The sequence below is a fragment of the Plectrocnemia conspersa genome, unplaced genomic scaffold (genome assembly GCF_051122295.1).
Source record: "Plectrocnemia conspersa isolate PC_06_02 unplaced genomic scaffold, ASM5112229v1 ptg000013l, whole genome shotgun sequence".
Taxonomy (NCBI): domain Eukaryota; kingdom Metazoa; phylum Arthropoda; class Insecta; order Trichoptera; family Polycentropodidae; genus Plectrocnemia; species Plectrocnemia conspersa.
The window spans coordinates 7750001-7763710 of record NW_028277177.1 but is presented as its reverse complement, the minus strand read 5'-3'; the positions used below and the strand labels follow the sequence as shown (position 1 = coordinate 7763710).

The 13710-nt window shown below is 29.9% G+C and overlaps 2 protein-coding genes and 1 long non-coding RNA gene across 5 annotated transcripts in view; 2 read left to right on the top strand and 1 right to left on the bottom strand.

Annotated features, from left to right (window-relative positions):
* Nucleotides 1-80: 80 nt before the first annotated feature.
* Nucleotides 81-971, top strand: LOC148227187 (uncharacterized). The gene is made up of 2 exons (XR_015812102.1): nucleotides 81-431; nucleotides 506-971. It is a non-coding gene; the product is annotated as an uncharacterized LOC148227187 (long non-coding RNA).
* Nucleotides 972-2370: 1399 nt separating this feature from the next.
* On the top strand, nucleotides 2371-6041 carry PIG-Q (phosphatidylinositol glycan anchor biosynthesis class Q). Of its 2 annotated transcripts, XR_015812101.1 has the most exons (7): nucleotides 2371-3084; nucleotides 3155-3280; nucleotides 3350-3485; nucleotides 3550-3694; nucleotides 3795-3932; nucleotides 4642-4834; nucleotides 4896-6041. XR_015812101.1 is itself a non-coding variant. In XM_088202857.1 (6 exons), the coding sequence occupies exons 1-6, from the start codon at nucleotides 2413-2415 to the stop codon at nucleotides 5196-5198; spliced, it is 1575 nt and encodes a 524-aa protein (XP_088058983.1). In that variant the 5' UTR covers nucleotides 2371-2412; the 3' UTR covers nucleotides 5199-6041. The 2 variants fall into 2 exon arrangements, 1 of the variants encoding a protein (XP_088058983.1); XM_088202857.1 differs by lacking the exon at nucleotides 3795-3932.
* A 730-nt stretch (nucleotides 6042-6771) lies between these two features.
* LOC148227185 (nuclear distribution protein nudE-like 1-B) overlaps nucleotides 6772-13710 on the bottom strand; it is a 9506-nt gene continuing 2567 nt past the window's right edge. Inside the window, exons 2-8 of one of the 2 annotated variants that reach the window (XM_088202859.1) lie at nucleotides 12405-12558; nucleotides 12197-12333; nucleotides 11999-12135; nucleotides 11760-11930; nucleotides 11601-11692; nucleotides 7294-7385; nucleotides 6772-7164 (exon numbers count right to left, since the gene is read on the bottom strand). In XM_088202859.1, the coding sequence (XP_088058985.1) occupies nucleotides 7101-7164; nucleotides 7294-7385; nucleotides 11601-11692; nucleotides 11760-11930; nucleotides 11999-12135; nucleotides 12197-12333; nucleotides 12405-12558 (847 nt within the window). In that variant the 3' untranslated portion in view covers nucleotides 6772-7100. Of the gene's footprint in view, nucleotides 7165-7293; nucleotides 7386-7687; nucleotides 8946-11600; nucleotides 11693-11759; nucleotides 11931-11998; nucleotides 12136-12196; nucleotides 12334-12404; nucleotides 12559-13710 lie in introns of those variants that run through there. The other variant, XM_088202858.1, reaches the window with a different exon arrangement.

The window sequence follows — 13710 nt, the reverse complement described above, 5'->3', positions numbered from 1 at the left end:
GGCAGCCATGCGGTCCGACCGCTCCATTTATGTCGCCGCCAGCGCGCCGTCGTTCTGCGCAGCTGTCCGCGTGACGTCACGAACAACATCAACCAGCCTTTTTTAAATTAAAACGCAAGTCGTGCTACTGACGGCCATAAATATACGTATAGTACATTTACCGTAATTTTTGCTAATCGCTAGATCATTATGTGAAACTTCTGAAGAAGTTACTATGTCGAACGGCCCAGAATTGCTCCAACGCGTGGCTAATCATATGTTTATTGTTATGACATGTAAATGTTCAGTCGTTTCAATACCAGCGCTCCAAAAATACAAGACCGCAAAAACCACGCCAAGTTCGATCGAATATCAATGTTTTCTTTGCTTATAACAGTATAATCGAACAATAAGGAGTATATTAGTTACATGCATTTTACCTAAAGCAATATGTAAAACACTGATAGAATTATATGCAAACATTTATTAGATTTTGCACCTTTTTTACTTGTTTTTGTTCCCACAGATATAGAAGACATTGAAAAGACAACAAAATCGTCAAGAGAGCTGAAGACTACCAAATGGTGCATTCCACAAATGTTATGCGGTTTTGAAAAAACGGTAGAGTTAGTGAATAAAATATGATCGGGACTACTTTAAATAAATACCTTTTGCTAAAATAGAAAATTGTCGTTATTATTTAATAGCCTCTCGTACATTAACAATGTCAGTGATGTATAGTTGTATGAGAGTTTCCAAAGTTGTATTCACTACTCTATTTAACGTAACGATATTTTTGCCATTAAATTACAATACAAAAACTGTACTGGTAAAGTTTTGGAATGTTTAGCATATTTCTTAAAGAAAACATCAAGATTCACGAATATTTAGTTTTTTTCCATAAATTGTTATTTTGAAGAAAGTTTAAAAATAAAGTGTCCATCATATATAGGTATCAATGTAACGTAAATAAATAAATATTTAAACAAGCAGTACGTGGTATTTCGTTTTCCTTTACCACTATCGCGTTCCCAAACCATAGATTATGTAATTAAATTTTCGTTTATAATACTCATATTAAGTGAAATACTCATACATTATTTTGTGAGAGCTTAGATTTGTTATGGCTAAAACTTGGTGGCACTTAGGTAACACTGGCATAACGGTTTCTCTCTCGACTAGCAGTCTTCAGGCGATTCAAACGCGCGCCTTCGTGCGCGCGCCCCGTATTTTGTAAACCATGTAAACAACTTTGTAATTCAATAAAACATTATTTATATTATATATTTATTAATATTATAAAATAATTAACTGAAATATCTAGATAAACATTTTAATTGAAATTGTTTATGAGGTATTTTTTCAGGAACTACATTAAATTTGCACCGTGTCGTGAGTTCATCTGCAATTGATAGTATTTTTTTAAAAATACTTGAACGCGTAGGATAACGCATGTCTTTGTATATAATTACCACTAACTGTAGTACTATTGGATGCGCAATTTACATTATTTAATAATAAATAATCTTATAATATTTTTTTAAAAATAGTATTGCTTAATTATTCGCTGCTCAACTAAAAAAAGTGAGATTTTATATGATAAATTATTTTTTTTATATATTTATTTATTTACAATCTGTTTATACGTGAACAATAAATATTTTTCAATATGATATTGCCATGTAGAGAAAGCATCCTATTGGATGTCTCTCCATATTTATTAATACAAATATTAATTTGTTGTATATAATATTAATTTATTTAGTTATAATAATTTACTATTTTACATGTATATTTGTCATGTCTGTCAAGTACGTCAAATGATCTAAATCGTTTAAGTCGTCTTGTTTCGGCATATTTACAGTTAAGTAGTTGCCATTCTGTTTGGGTGGAGTTTGAGGCCGGTTTCACACGTGCCGGATGGATTCAACCGGCACCGGGCCGGCGCCGTGTAGTAGGGTTGGTTTTGTATAGGCTAGTACTTACCATTTCATATGTGCCGGACAAATCCATCCGGCGCCAGCCCGACGCTGCCCATACAACACTACCCCCACTACTCGCCGCCGGCCCGGTGCCGGACAAATCCATCCGGCACGTGTGAAACCGGCCTTAGTGTATCTCTGTATGTCATGTATTTGTTCGTTATATCGCATTTTATGGATTCTATGTTAGATTCGTAGAACCTTATTTTGGAATCTCTGGTTTAATAAACTATTGAGAAACAGTATAGTATCGGACTTTTAAGAAAACTCGTTGATATCTAACTCAAAACGAGGTAGATTATTGCTCTTTAAGTTACTTAATTTTCCGAACATCATTTCTCAAAATATTTTATGCAGATTACATGCAATCTTTTTATGGACGAAAAAAGTATGTGTTATGGCCAAAGCTGTCTAAGTGCGGCGACATAACCATGTAAACAAGTCAATTGTAATGAATCGCATTAACTTGAATATATTCATTCCTACCTCCATCAATTTTAAAAATGATCAAAAGATCGAAGGATATTGCGTCGAGGCGGCGGAAAATACATACAGATTTTACATAAGTGAAAAATGCCGTTTCAAAGGAAACGAAAATATCACATCCGCCTGTTATAATCATTCCTGTTTTCAAGAAGAGAACGTCTTGTACGGAGAAATCCACACAAATCATTCCCCATGTTATGACACAACGTTGCACAAAAACTATTTGGCGCTAAAAAAGCACAACAATAAGATCATTACGTCTTGCATTAAAATTGGCAACGAAGATTTTGACATCGATGAAGATATACAAAATTGCGCTATCATATTTTACGACTATGATGAATTTTTGAAATCGGAAGATCTTTTCTTACAAGAAAGAGTAAAATGCAATCATGGGAGTAGTCTTTGCGACCTGAACCAATTTCACGTTTTGAAGAATTTTATATCAAACGATAGACACGAGTGTCAAATCAGCGATGTACCTGATATTTTTCATAATTTTTGCAATAATAAATTGTTTAATTTTATTTTATGGATCATAACTTATTTATCAACATTTTCTAATTTGTTTTTTAATATTTTACACATGTTGAAATTTGTGTACTGGGGCACGTTATCTATATTCAAAAAGAAGAAGGTTTTAAATTATTTTTTTGAATATTAATTATATAATATTTAATGGAAAATTGATTTATATTTAATTTTAGGTAACAGTGAAAGTCGGTAATCTGATTCTGGCATTGTTATTTGACTTTGCATGCGGTTTGATCATATTAAATTGGAACAATCAATGGTATCCTCCTTTTGTTAATAAACTGTTCGAGATATTAGATGTAAGTGTAACATTTATTATTTATAGAATATAGTGTTTTGTTACTATATATTTTTATTTTATTTCTTAGATTACAATACCAAATTTAAAGAAGCTTTTAAAATGGCTCATGGGTTCACCGGCAGGTCTGAAGCCAAATCATGCGTTCAATAACATGCTCGGAAAGTTTTTCTTCTACCATATAAACTTGTGGTCGATATTCTTAGGTAATGATAAAAAAATTATAACAATACTAATTCATAACTATATATTTTTTAAAATTATTTATAGAAATATTCAGAGATGTTTTGGAAATACTAATTGAAATCATACAATACCTAGGCATGTTAGGTATTACTTTCCAAGCTGCGGTATTAGCTGATTTGTTATCCTTGGCGAGTGTGCACTTTTATTGCATATACATTTATGCTGCAAGGTAAACTATAATAATTATTTTAAAATATTATTCACTGACATTTGTATATGAGGGCGAGTCAAATGAAAAACTATTCAAAAATCCACGTTGTTTTGATTAGATTACAGGTTGAAGATAATTCTTGATGAGATCTGCATACATCGTACTGGTAACAGTATTCCCCTAGGCTTGTAGTGCTTCATACGTGCCATATGTTTATCTTGAAAGAGTCAGCATAATCTTTCTCACAGATATTTTGGTAAAAAATGGCACCATTCTTTGTTTGTCATTACATTCTGCTTCAAAGCACTGCAAAACTACCAGGGAGGCATCAATATAACTCTCACAATATCATTGACTACTGCAATAAATTTAGTTTGTCTGACCTGGCCAAGAAGACTGCTACAGAACTAAGAACTGGAGTAAGCTTTCATTTGTAGTCAAATTGCAGCGGGTCTCACCTCTTCACTATTCAAATAACAAATGACAGCCTGCTCCACTGGTGCATGTTGCAAGTGTGTCCTCCATTTTAAGCTACTGCTCTGCCTTCGTGTCGCATGCCTGTTCGTAGTGCCAATCTTCAAACTATATGTAACACTGCTGCCAATTTACAGGACAATAGTGACGTTTTGAATTTTTATTACACATTAATGTTTTGATTTGATTCACCTTCATATATATATACCCGCAAATTAATGTAATGTTTAATAACTATACTAATCCAAGTCAGCTATAAGCAGTCAGCCAAAGAGCACATGAAACATAATCCATAAATGGTGTATATTATAACTAATTTTCGATGAAAATGTCACTTAGCATGTTATTGCCTAGGGGTTTAAATATTCATGTAATTAAAATTTAATATAGTCAAGGTTCTCAGTTATCAGAAAATATTTTCGTGCTATTATCGTAAAATTGCAATTTAAAAATGTCCTCTTTATAATAAATATATATTATTTTGCTTTTAGGTTGTATAATATACAGTTGAGAGTTTTAATATCATTGAGCCGCTTATTTATCGGAAGAAAGCACAATCCGCTGCGAGCTATAGTGGACTCTTGTCACTATACCCATAATCAATTGTTCATTGGAACATTGGGATTCACAATTCTACTTTTCCTTCTACCGACAACCTTCTTGTACTATGCCGCTTTCACCATAGTAAGTACAATCAATTAGGCTCATATTAAGAATTCAAGTTAATCGATTATTTCATTTTCAGTTCAGACTAATGCAATTGATGTTAAGCAGACTGTTGGTATGGACTCAGTTCATTGTTCGATCACTTCCTTTATACTCGCTGGGATTATGGCTTATAAAATCGCCGAAAATCACTAACGACATTCAAGTTTCACTGCTTTCGAACTTTGACAATGAAACTAAGCCGACAGTGATGTCTGTGCGACTGAGAGCACCATCGCTTATGAATCTCATCAAGATTTATATTCCCGATCCAATACCAGTACCTGAAAAGATCAACGGAAGCGAACTTTTATCGAACGTATTGAGGGGTAAAAGATTTTAATTGAGACGCCTCGAATCAATATCAGATATGTACGTTTTTATGGTAATGTAGAAACGTAGAGCGAATGGACATCTATAAGACTAGTGTTTATCCATTCCATTATTTTATTAGACAAGCCCATTTTTATGGCTTCTTTACTATACACATACAGAAACGTAGAGAAAAGTAATAAGACTAGTATTTTTAAATCTTTTTCAATTCAAAAATAAACATTTTAAAGTTGCGCATTACTTCAAATGCAGATGTTTCCTAAGAAAAGTAATATAAAACATATTAGAACAACTAATCGGAGTGTTTGCATGACACCTCCGGTTGTTATCTCGATTGTTTTGTCAAAACGAGTTTAGTAAATTAGTTTCTTATTAGAAATATGTAGATGTGTTTTTAGAATACATGTTTAAAATTGAAAGATCATTTTTTAATACAATTTCATTATTAAGAAATATTTAATGACCAATAATGCACCGTGATCGATATTTTAAATCAACAGGCATGAGCCCAATGTGTTAACAGTGTATATTTAATATCTGTTATCAATTGTTAATTATCTATAATCTAATTCAATTATTAAATCTCCCCAGCGGTTCGGACTGGAATTTATATTATTAGCGTAAATTTTAAAAGTGACTAGTCTGATATTGATTCTAAACATCATATTTACTTATTATTAAAATAAAATTAACATACTGTGTTTGAAAACTGGTTTATTGTAAAATTTATTATAAACTGATGTAGTGACGCCAGAATACATAACAAATGGCGGCAGTTGTGTTGTTGTATAAGGTATTTAAAAATATTTAATAATCAGTTATACGAAAAAATAAAAGAAATTTATTAACTTAATCTGCTTATTATTATAGAGAACATTTTAAATGAAGAATAATTGGAGTAAAAGTAAAGTTTTTTTAAAAAACCTAAAATAAAAACAACAGTGGATTGAGATCGAAGGAAATATTCAAAAACACACTGACACTTAAACAATAAATTATAATGTGAGTAGCTTCAGCTCGAATCAAGATAAATCGGCAAGTACTCATAAGTGCCTAGAACACAAAAGTTTATCTTCTTATATGTATTATAAACGTATCGTAACCGATGCTATAACTTTTAGAATAATATTGCAAAAACATTCATTTAATTCCGAATGAATACTTTTCTTTGTTCATAGAACTTGTACTTTCTTCAACATTTTGTATTTCACTTGCATATAGTGTCCGATATCTTAGTATAGTATAACAAATTCTCGAGACTAACAATTTAATTTTGACCTTCATTACTGTTTTCAATCTGTCTAAACATATAAAATCGCAAAATTACTACAAATTTTGCTTTAGTTCTATGTAATTGTATATATATATATATATATATATATATATATATATATATATATATATATATATATATATATATATCTTCAAATATCTTTGTTATACTTACCATAAAGGGCATCATAATACTTATTCACTTACATTGCACATGTCGAGATTATCAATTTATATAGGATTTTTTCGTGCAACAAGCCTTTAGTAATTTTCAGTTATATAATCTAAATATATGTATATTAAATACATTGTTTTTAATTTTTGATCACATTAAATTTATATATATATTTACGATATTTACAATCTATCCAAAATCATAGTACATTTTTGTATATATAGTATATAAAAAACAAAATACATAACGAATATATATTTTACATGAAAGTAAACGCTAGTATATAAGTAAATATAAGGCAAAGGTAGCAAACGTGTAACGTTTTGTGATATTGCTGGTGTTGCATTTTTGATTAGTGCGATTCACACACTGTCATGGACACGCGCTAAGTGATGTGTTTTTTACGTACATAGAAACGAATCGATACACAAAAAACGTTTGATTATCTGTGTCGTTCTGCGCAATTTAGTTGATGCAATTTGAGGTTACGCTCGGAGAAGAAGGGCCGCGACTGCTGAGCCTATGCATTCTGAAATTCACAACATGAATGTGCATACACAATCGACATTAAACACAACACCATATTATTGTTATTACTTTTATTAAAATAAAAATGCATTCGAGAGACATGTTAAATGGTAAATGAGAGCGATGTTACCTGTAAGGATCTTTATTATAGTCTGATGGTACGTGAGAGGATTCACGATTGTGAATGGGGGCTCTACATGACGCTAACTTAGATTCCAATCCCTAAAACAAACAAGTTAAGAAATTAACAATCAAAGCCGTTAAAAAAATGTTCAGAAGTACAATTATAAACATTTTTTTCAATACAACAAAACGAATATAAAGCAGTGGGTTAATGCCGTTGTTAATTATGATAGATGTTAGTTAGAAGCTGAAAAGCGACACATTAATCATAAATTTTTATATACCTTATATAAGCACATCCAAATGTTTTATTGAAGTGAAGAGATTCATTCACTACGTGGTTATAAAAATAAATATATATATATATATACATAAAAATATGATAAAATAAAAGAAAAATATCTGCCGAATTTGTTTAATTTAGATATATAACAAAATAAATAACACATTTAATATTACAATTCAAAATCATATCGGTAAAATACTAATATTTTCATATCATAACAAGATTATTTAAATTTTTATGTTAATTAGTATAAAAATACAGTTTAATCTGTAAGTTAAAATAATGCGAATAATAATCTTGTTTTACATAATTTTCTATACATGTTACTTATGTAATAATCTCAATTAAAAAAATTGATAAATAATTAGCTATGTGATTCAATTACACTACAAAAAAAATCATAATTGGCACTTGAGTGTTAAATAATAAGAAAATGCCTTTACTATTTTATTATTTACTAATAAAAGTAAGTTTTTTTCATTTTTATTTAATTAAAATTATTTGACTATGATTAATGCTTTTCTTTCACAATAAAATCACTCTTAATTATCATTTCTTTTAAATATTAACAAGCATCAAGCACGTCTGATGATTTTCCTCATATCATTACTTTTAAGGTCAAATTTATAAAATTCAACAAAGAAGAACGTTTACTATCTCACACAGATAGTGTAAAATTGATGTTGTTTAATTAATATTTACATTAATTTATCTCATACCATTCGATAAAGTGGAATGTAAAATTCATTTAAGTCTAAAAAAAAACAAAACGGGATAAAACGAAATCGCCTTAGAACAATAAGGTTCTATCTGATATGATTTTATTTAAAAAAATAATTAATAAGTTCAATAGAAAGATAAATAAATAAAATCACATTTAAATTGTTATAAAAATCATATTAGTCAAACGATTAGTTGATAAAAAAAAGTCCGTTTTAGTCACTATTTCACGACAGCCGTCTGGCTTTTGTGGGCGATCGCGGCGGTGGTTTCGGAGGGCCTGTCGTCCTTCTAATGGAAGACCCTCTGGAGAACAGCGATAGACACCGATCTCTTTGCGTGAGGGCTGCCGGCTTTTTGTCAAACACGCCGCCCGATAAACGCTTGTTTCTCAATTCGACCTCTTCGTTCGGATCATTGGCACACGTTAGTTTAGCGGGTAACGTTTTAGACTCGGCGTCGCTATTGGAATTGTGAGGCACTGCGTGAATGCTCAGTGGAGAGACAAACAACGGTTGACTAGAGGGCGGCATTCTATTTGGACTATTATTTGCTAGCGAGTCATGACTAGGCCCGTTTTTCTCAGCTTGTTGATTGTTCTTTACACACACACATCTAACTTTACCGCATTCGGGGCATAGAAATCTCTCTAGCTGCAAGCAACACAAAACACATGCAAAACTACACTACAGAAAAAAATAACAATGCTTAAAAATAAAAAATAATTAAATCAAACCATGCAGTAACTAGCATTCAATGAAATATAACATAATCCTATATTGATTGATTGACAATTAATTTTATGCCAAAAGTTATTTTGGAATCGATTATAAAATCATTTAAAGGGAAAAAGAGATCTATAACAATTAATATTCAATTCCATATTGAGACCATAACACCTAATTTCTCCCATATTATACTTTTTATAAATTATAGAAGTGACAATAAATAACAGCCAGTGCAATAGGTAAATATATTGTTACATAAAGCTATCTTATAGTTTAACAATACTTAAATCTAGTACTCTTGATAAGATTTTAACATTTTTAAGCACCATCTAGCTTTATACATAGTTTTGTATTTCATAAAACCACAACTACCAGCACATTAAAATAACAACAATTATTATTAATACATCATTAAATTGAAAGACATTTTACATTTATTTTATATTCCTTAAATTCCATTTAAAATCACTCCTACATAAGACTGCTTCAATTAAATTCCAATTACATAAATTATTTTTTAATGATCCTTTAATAAATATATATGAAAAACCTTTCTTAAATAAACAAAAAACGAGAGAGAAACAGATTATATCATAAGTATTTTTAGGAAAGCTTTTTCTGACATCAAATTTGTAGTAGTATTGTACAAGTATATATATTATATATGAATACTATAGAAAATTTTCAATTACGAATTATGTCTAATTAAACTAATAGTAGAAATTGCCTACAATTCAATCCATACAGTAGCAAAAAATCACTTCTTGAAATCGTAAGAATTTAAATATATACATCTGTAATCACTCGATGGAATGTCTGCATTTTTTAGTGTTTACCTAGCGAATTAACCATTAGCTTTCAAGGTAAAAACATTTATAAAAATTATAATGCCAAATCATCTACAATTTACTTTGTGTAAAAAATTATATATTATTGTGTATTTGTCAATAGAAAAGACGAATTTTAACAATCTGTCGATCATAACCAATTATCTGTTCATTAACTTAACTAAAAAAAAGTCGAAATGGGTGCAAAAAATCGGGTTATGGGTAAAAATAATTATCCTTAGTGAATATCGAATTACCAGTGAGAATTTGCAAGGTGGCTTAGGGTATGCTATACATGCCAAAAAACCTGTTATTGACCGAATACATGTAATGGGCCAATTGACACGATTGAAGAAGAATGGCGCCCTCTGATAAAGAGTATAATAAATTTATACGGGGCAAATAGGTTTGCACTAAGTTCATTGTTACGGTGGCGAAAGATACAGAGAAAAATGTCTCTGGGCAACTGTGCGAAATCCAGAGAGCCAAAAGTAATAATTTATTAAAATATTTCAGAAAAAAAATTCTTGGACTGTTACTGGAATACTCCTTAATTTAACTGATTGAATATATATGGGCCATAATTAAGGAAAAAATCAATTGCAAAACTCAACTATGATAGTTTAATTTTTTTCCTATATTGTTTTAGAATTAATACTTTCACCGCGGACGGGTTCTATATAAGTCATCAAGAAAATCGTCAGTACTCATTGGGCACCTAAAGGTACTATAAGCATTTGAGCCTAATAATATGGTTATTTAGTATAATTTAAGGCTGTAAATGACTTGAATTTATTGACCCATATTTTTAAAAACATGGCATGAATAGGTGCCTCCCACATATTAATAAATTTCGAAATGGCGCGCAAAAATATCAGCCGCAGTGAAAGGGTTAAATAATGGATTGCAAAGATTTTTCTTTATTGACAAAATTTGACGTTTTATTTTTTATATTAATTTCATTGTTTTTAATGGATTTTAATTTTAATGTATAATACTTGAAGAGTTTAACAAATATAACATATGGCATATGATTTCAAGGATGATTCGTTATTTTGCACGCTACTGTATATTGTACTTGAAATTATTGTGATGAATAAAAATCAGCTCACATTTTATTCATAATTATAGTAAACATTAACAGTAGAAAATATTAAATACTCGATTTCCCAGAATTAAAAATCTTGATGTCAGTGATATATGATTGCTTACCAAATTTGATAGAATCTTCTATACTTTGGAGATAAGATATTGAGATACTATAAAATTACTAAATAATATTCGAAGACGAGCTTGCAGCAAAAAATACTCAAGTATGAAAATACTTATACGCAACTTAGAATATCTAGCACCAAGAAAAATAAAAATCGATTTATAAACATTATTATAAAGTTTATGTAAATCTAAATATTGTATATACAATCAAAAGGCATGAAAAGTGATTTCAACCCCATAAATATAAAATAAACTAGAAACCAAATCAAGAGTATAATTTATCAACTACAATCACCGATAAACATGCCAGAATCAAAATTTGAAGCGTTTGAATTTATAATCATATATTTACAAATAAAATCAACATAAACCATTGAAGACCAAAAAGACATTAACATTATTTTAATCCAAACATTCATATTGCACAATTTGCCATTTATAACCTTGATGAATATTCCAAACGCTCAAATTATTCTTGGCAAATTTAAAGTATGTAAATTAAAATGAAAAGTGAGAGCACGAGTGGCAGTAAGCTTACCCCGACTTTCCGCAGTAAATCGCCTACTATATTCAGAGCAGATATCCTCGACGACGGCGCCATTGTGTTTCCGTTTAACGTAATATCACCATCTGATAAGTTATTAGAATAAAAAAATGAATTACACACACGTGATCATATTATATTATAATCAATTACATTTCACTGGCGTTCCGCTCAGATTGGTCTGAGTCTCTGTTTCTGTCAATCTATTTGAGTCAAGGCCGATAAATAGCTTTTTGTTTATATTAACATCTGCTTTCTGAGCTGGCGAAGATGGCGTGTTTCCGTTTGGCAGTTTATCTTTCACATACAGTTCTTGTTTCAGATCTGCGAAAAAAATAACATCAAATAAACCATCAATGTATATTATCAATATTTATATGAATCGACATTACCCCTTGCTTCGTCTGTAACACGTTGAAGTTTAATCCGCAAATTTTCCATTTCGTCGACTTCGCTCTCCAACACCGCATTCCTCTCGTAAGCTTGATAGAGTAAAGTTTCTATACCAGCCACTGATTCAGAGACAACTCTAAAATAATAAGATGCAAATTAAAAATTACGTACTAAAAATAATTTTCTATTAATTGTACCTTTGTCCTCTTTCTAAATCATCATTCTTCTGCTCCAATTCCCTAATATAAGTGAAATGTCTTTCTTTTTCGTTTTTTAATACTTTGACTTCGTTTTCGAATTGACTATTTTCTTGTTGTAGCCTCTCAGATTTTTTCTAATATTAAAATTAATATTTGAATACATAATAGTTTTGGGAACGTATAGTGAAAATTTTTAACGTTATACCTTGTGAAAATCTATTTCCCTCTCTAATTTTTGATTTTGTTGACGCAGCTCGCGGATATGTTTCTCCTTTTGATCGAGGGTCGTCTCCAATTCTTTTTCCAGCATAGCCGACGTCGCAGTGTGGTCGTCATATTCTTTTTGCAGTTCTGCATTTCTATAATTTAAAAACAAATGTGAAAAAAATATTTATCGATATTATTAAATTTATTATAAAGCAGAAAAACCATATCTTTTTTATTTCATTATCATTTCACAGAAAAAAACAACATTCAACTGAAATGTAATTTATTTTTATAAAATTAAACGATAAGAATTTTTATTATTATGACAGTATCTTTTTGTGAGGAAATAATATAATAATTATGAATATTTGCGTATGACGACACACTATTAAATTTAATCAAATTTATTAATAGTGAGTACCAGAACCTACTGGTTTATGACCTAAAGATTAGGTTGCTGCAAAAAATCAGCAATATATTATTTTTATATTATAAATAAAATATATACATATAGATTAAAAATCACTTTTATTATTATTTTCAAATATCTCACAATTTAAAATAAAAAAAATTGTTGAAAGGCTCTTGGGATTATTATCTAAATATCGATATATTATATAATAAAATATATATAATATATAGAAAAAATATTATTTTTCCCTGAAGCAAATATCCTACAGCTCATTAAAAATATATCCGATTCATTCTTCAATGACATCAGATCCGGCACAGTATTGTTACAGTAGTCAATCAATTCAATTCCCAATTAGATTAAAATGCATGACAATATCCTTCTAAGTAAATAATATGTATTACATTTTTTTAAATATTCAATTATTATTTTTATTGCTAGTAAGCTGTCATCATAAAATAAGGTCATCCAAATTTTATTGCAGTTTTACCAATTCAACTCTTATGTACCATATCTGTTGCACAAAAGTTAAATAATTTTTTTATGGAATTTTCATGTAAATTATCCACTGTTTAGCTTACAAGGTCTTAGCTATAATTTGTGGCGTAGCGAAAGGGGAGGGGGTTCAAGGATCCAAACCCCTCCACTGTTGAAGAGCGAAAAAGATCTCATATTAAACATTGTTTACATAAAAACGCATAGATTAAATATGTTCTTATTTTTGTTTACTTTTTTATAAATATTAATAAAATATTTTTGATCGTTTGATGATATTATATTATAATTGAATTTAACCCTTTGGATGCCGGGCATTTTTGGAAAAATGTTCCAGAACTGCCGGGACTTTTTATTAAATAATTAAAAAGTCCAAATGTGTATTTTAGTTTGTAAA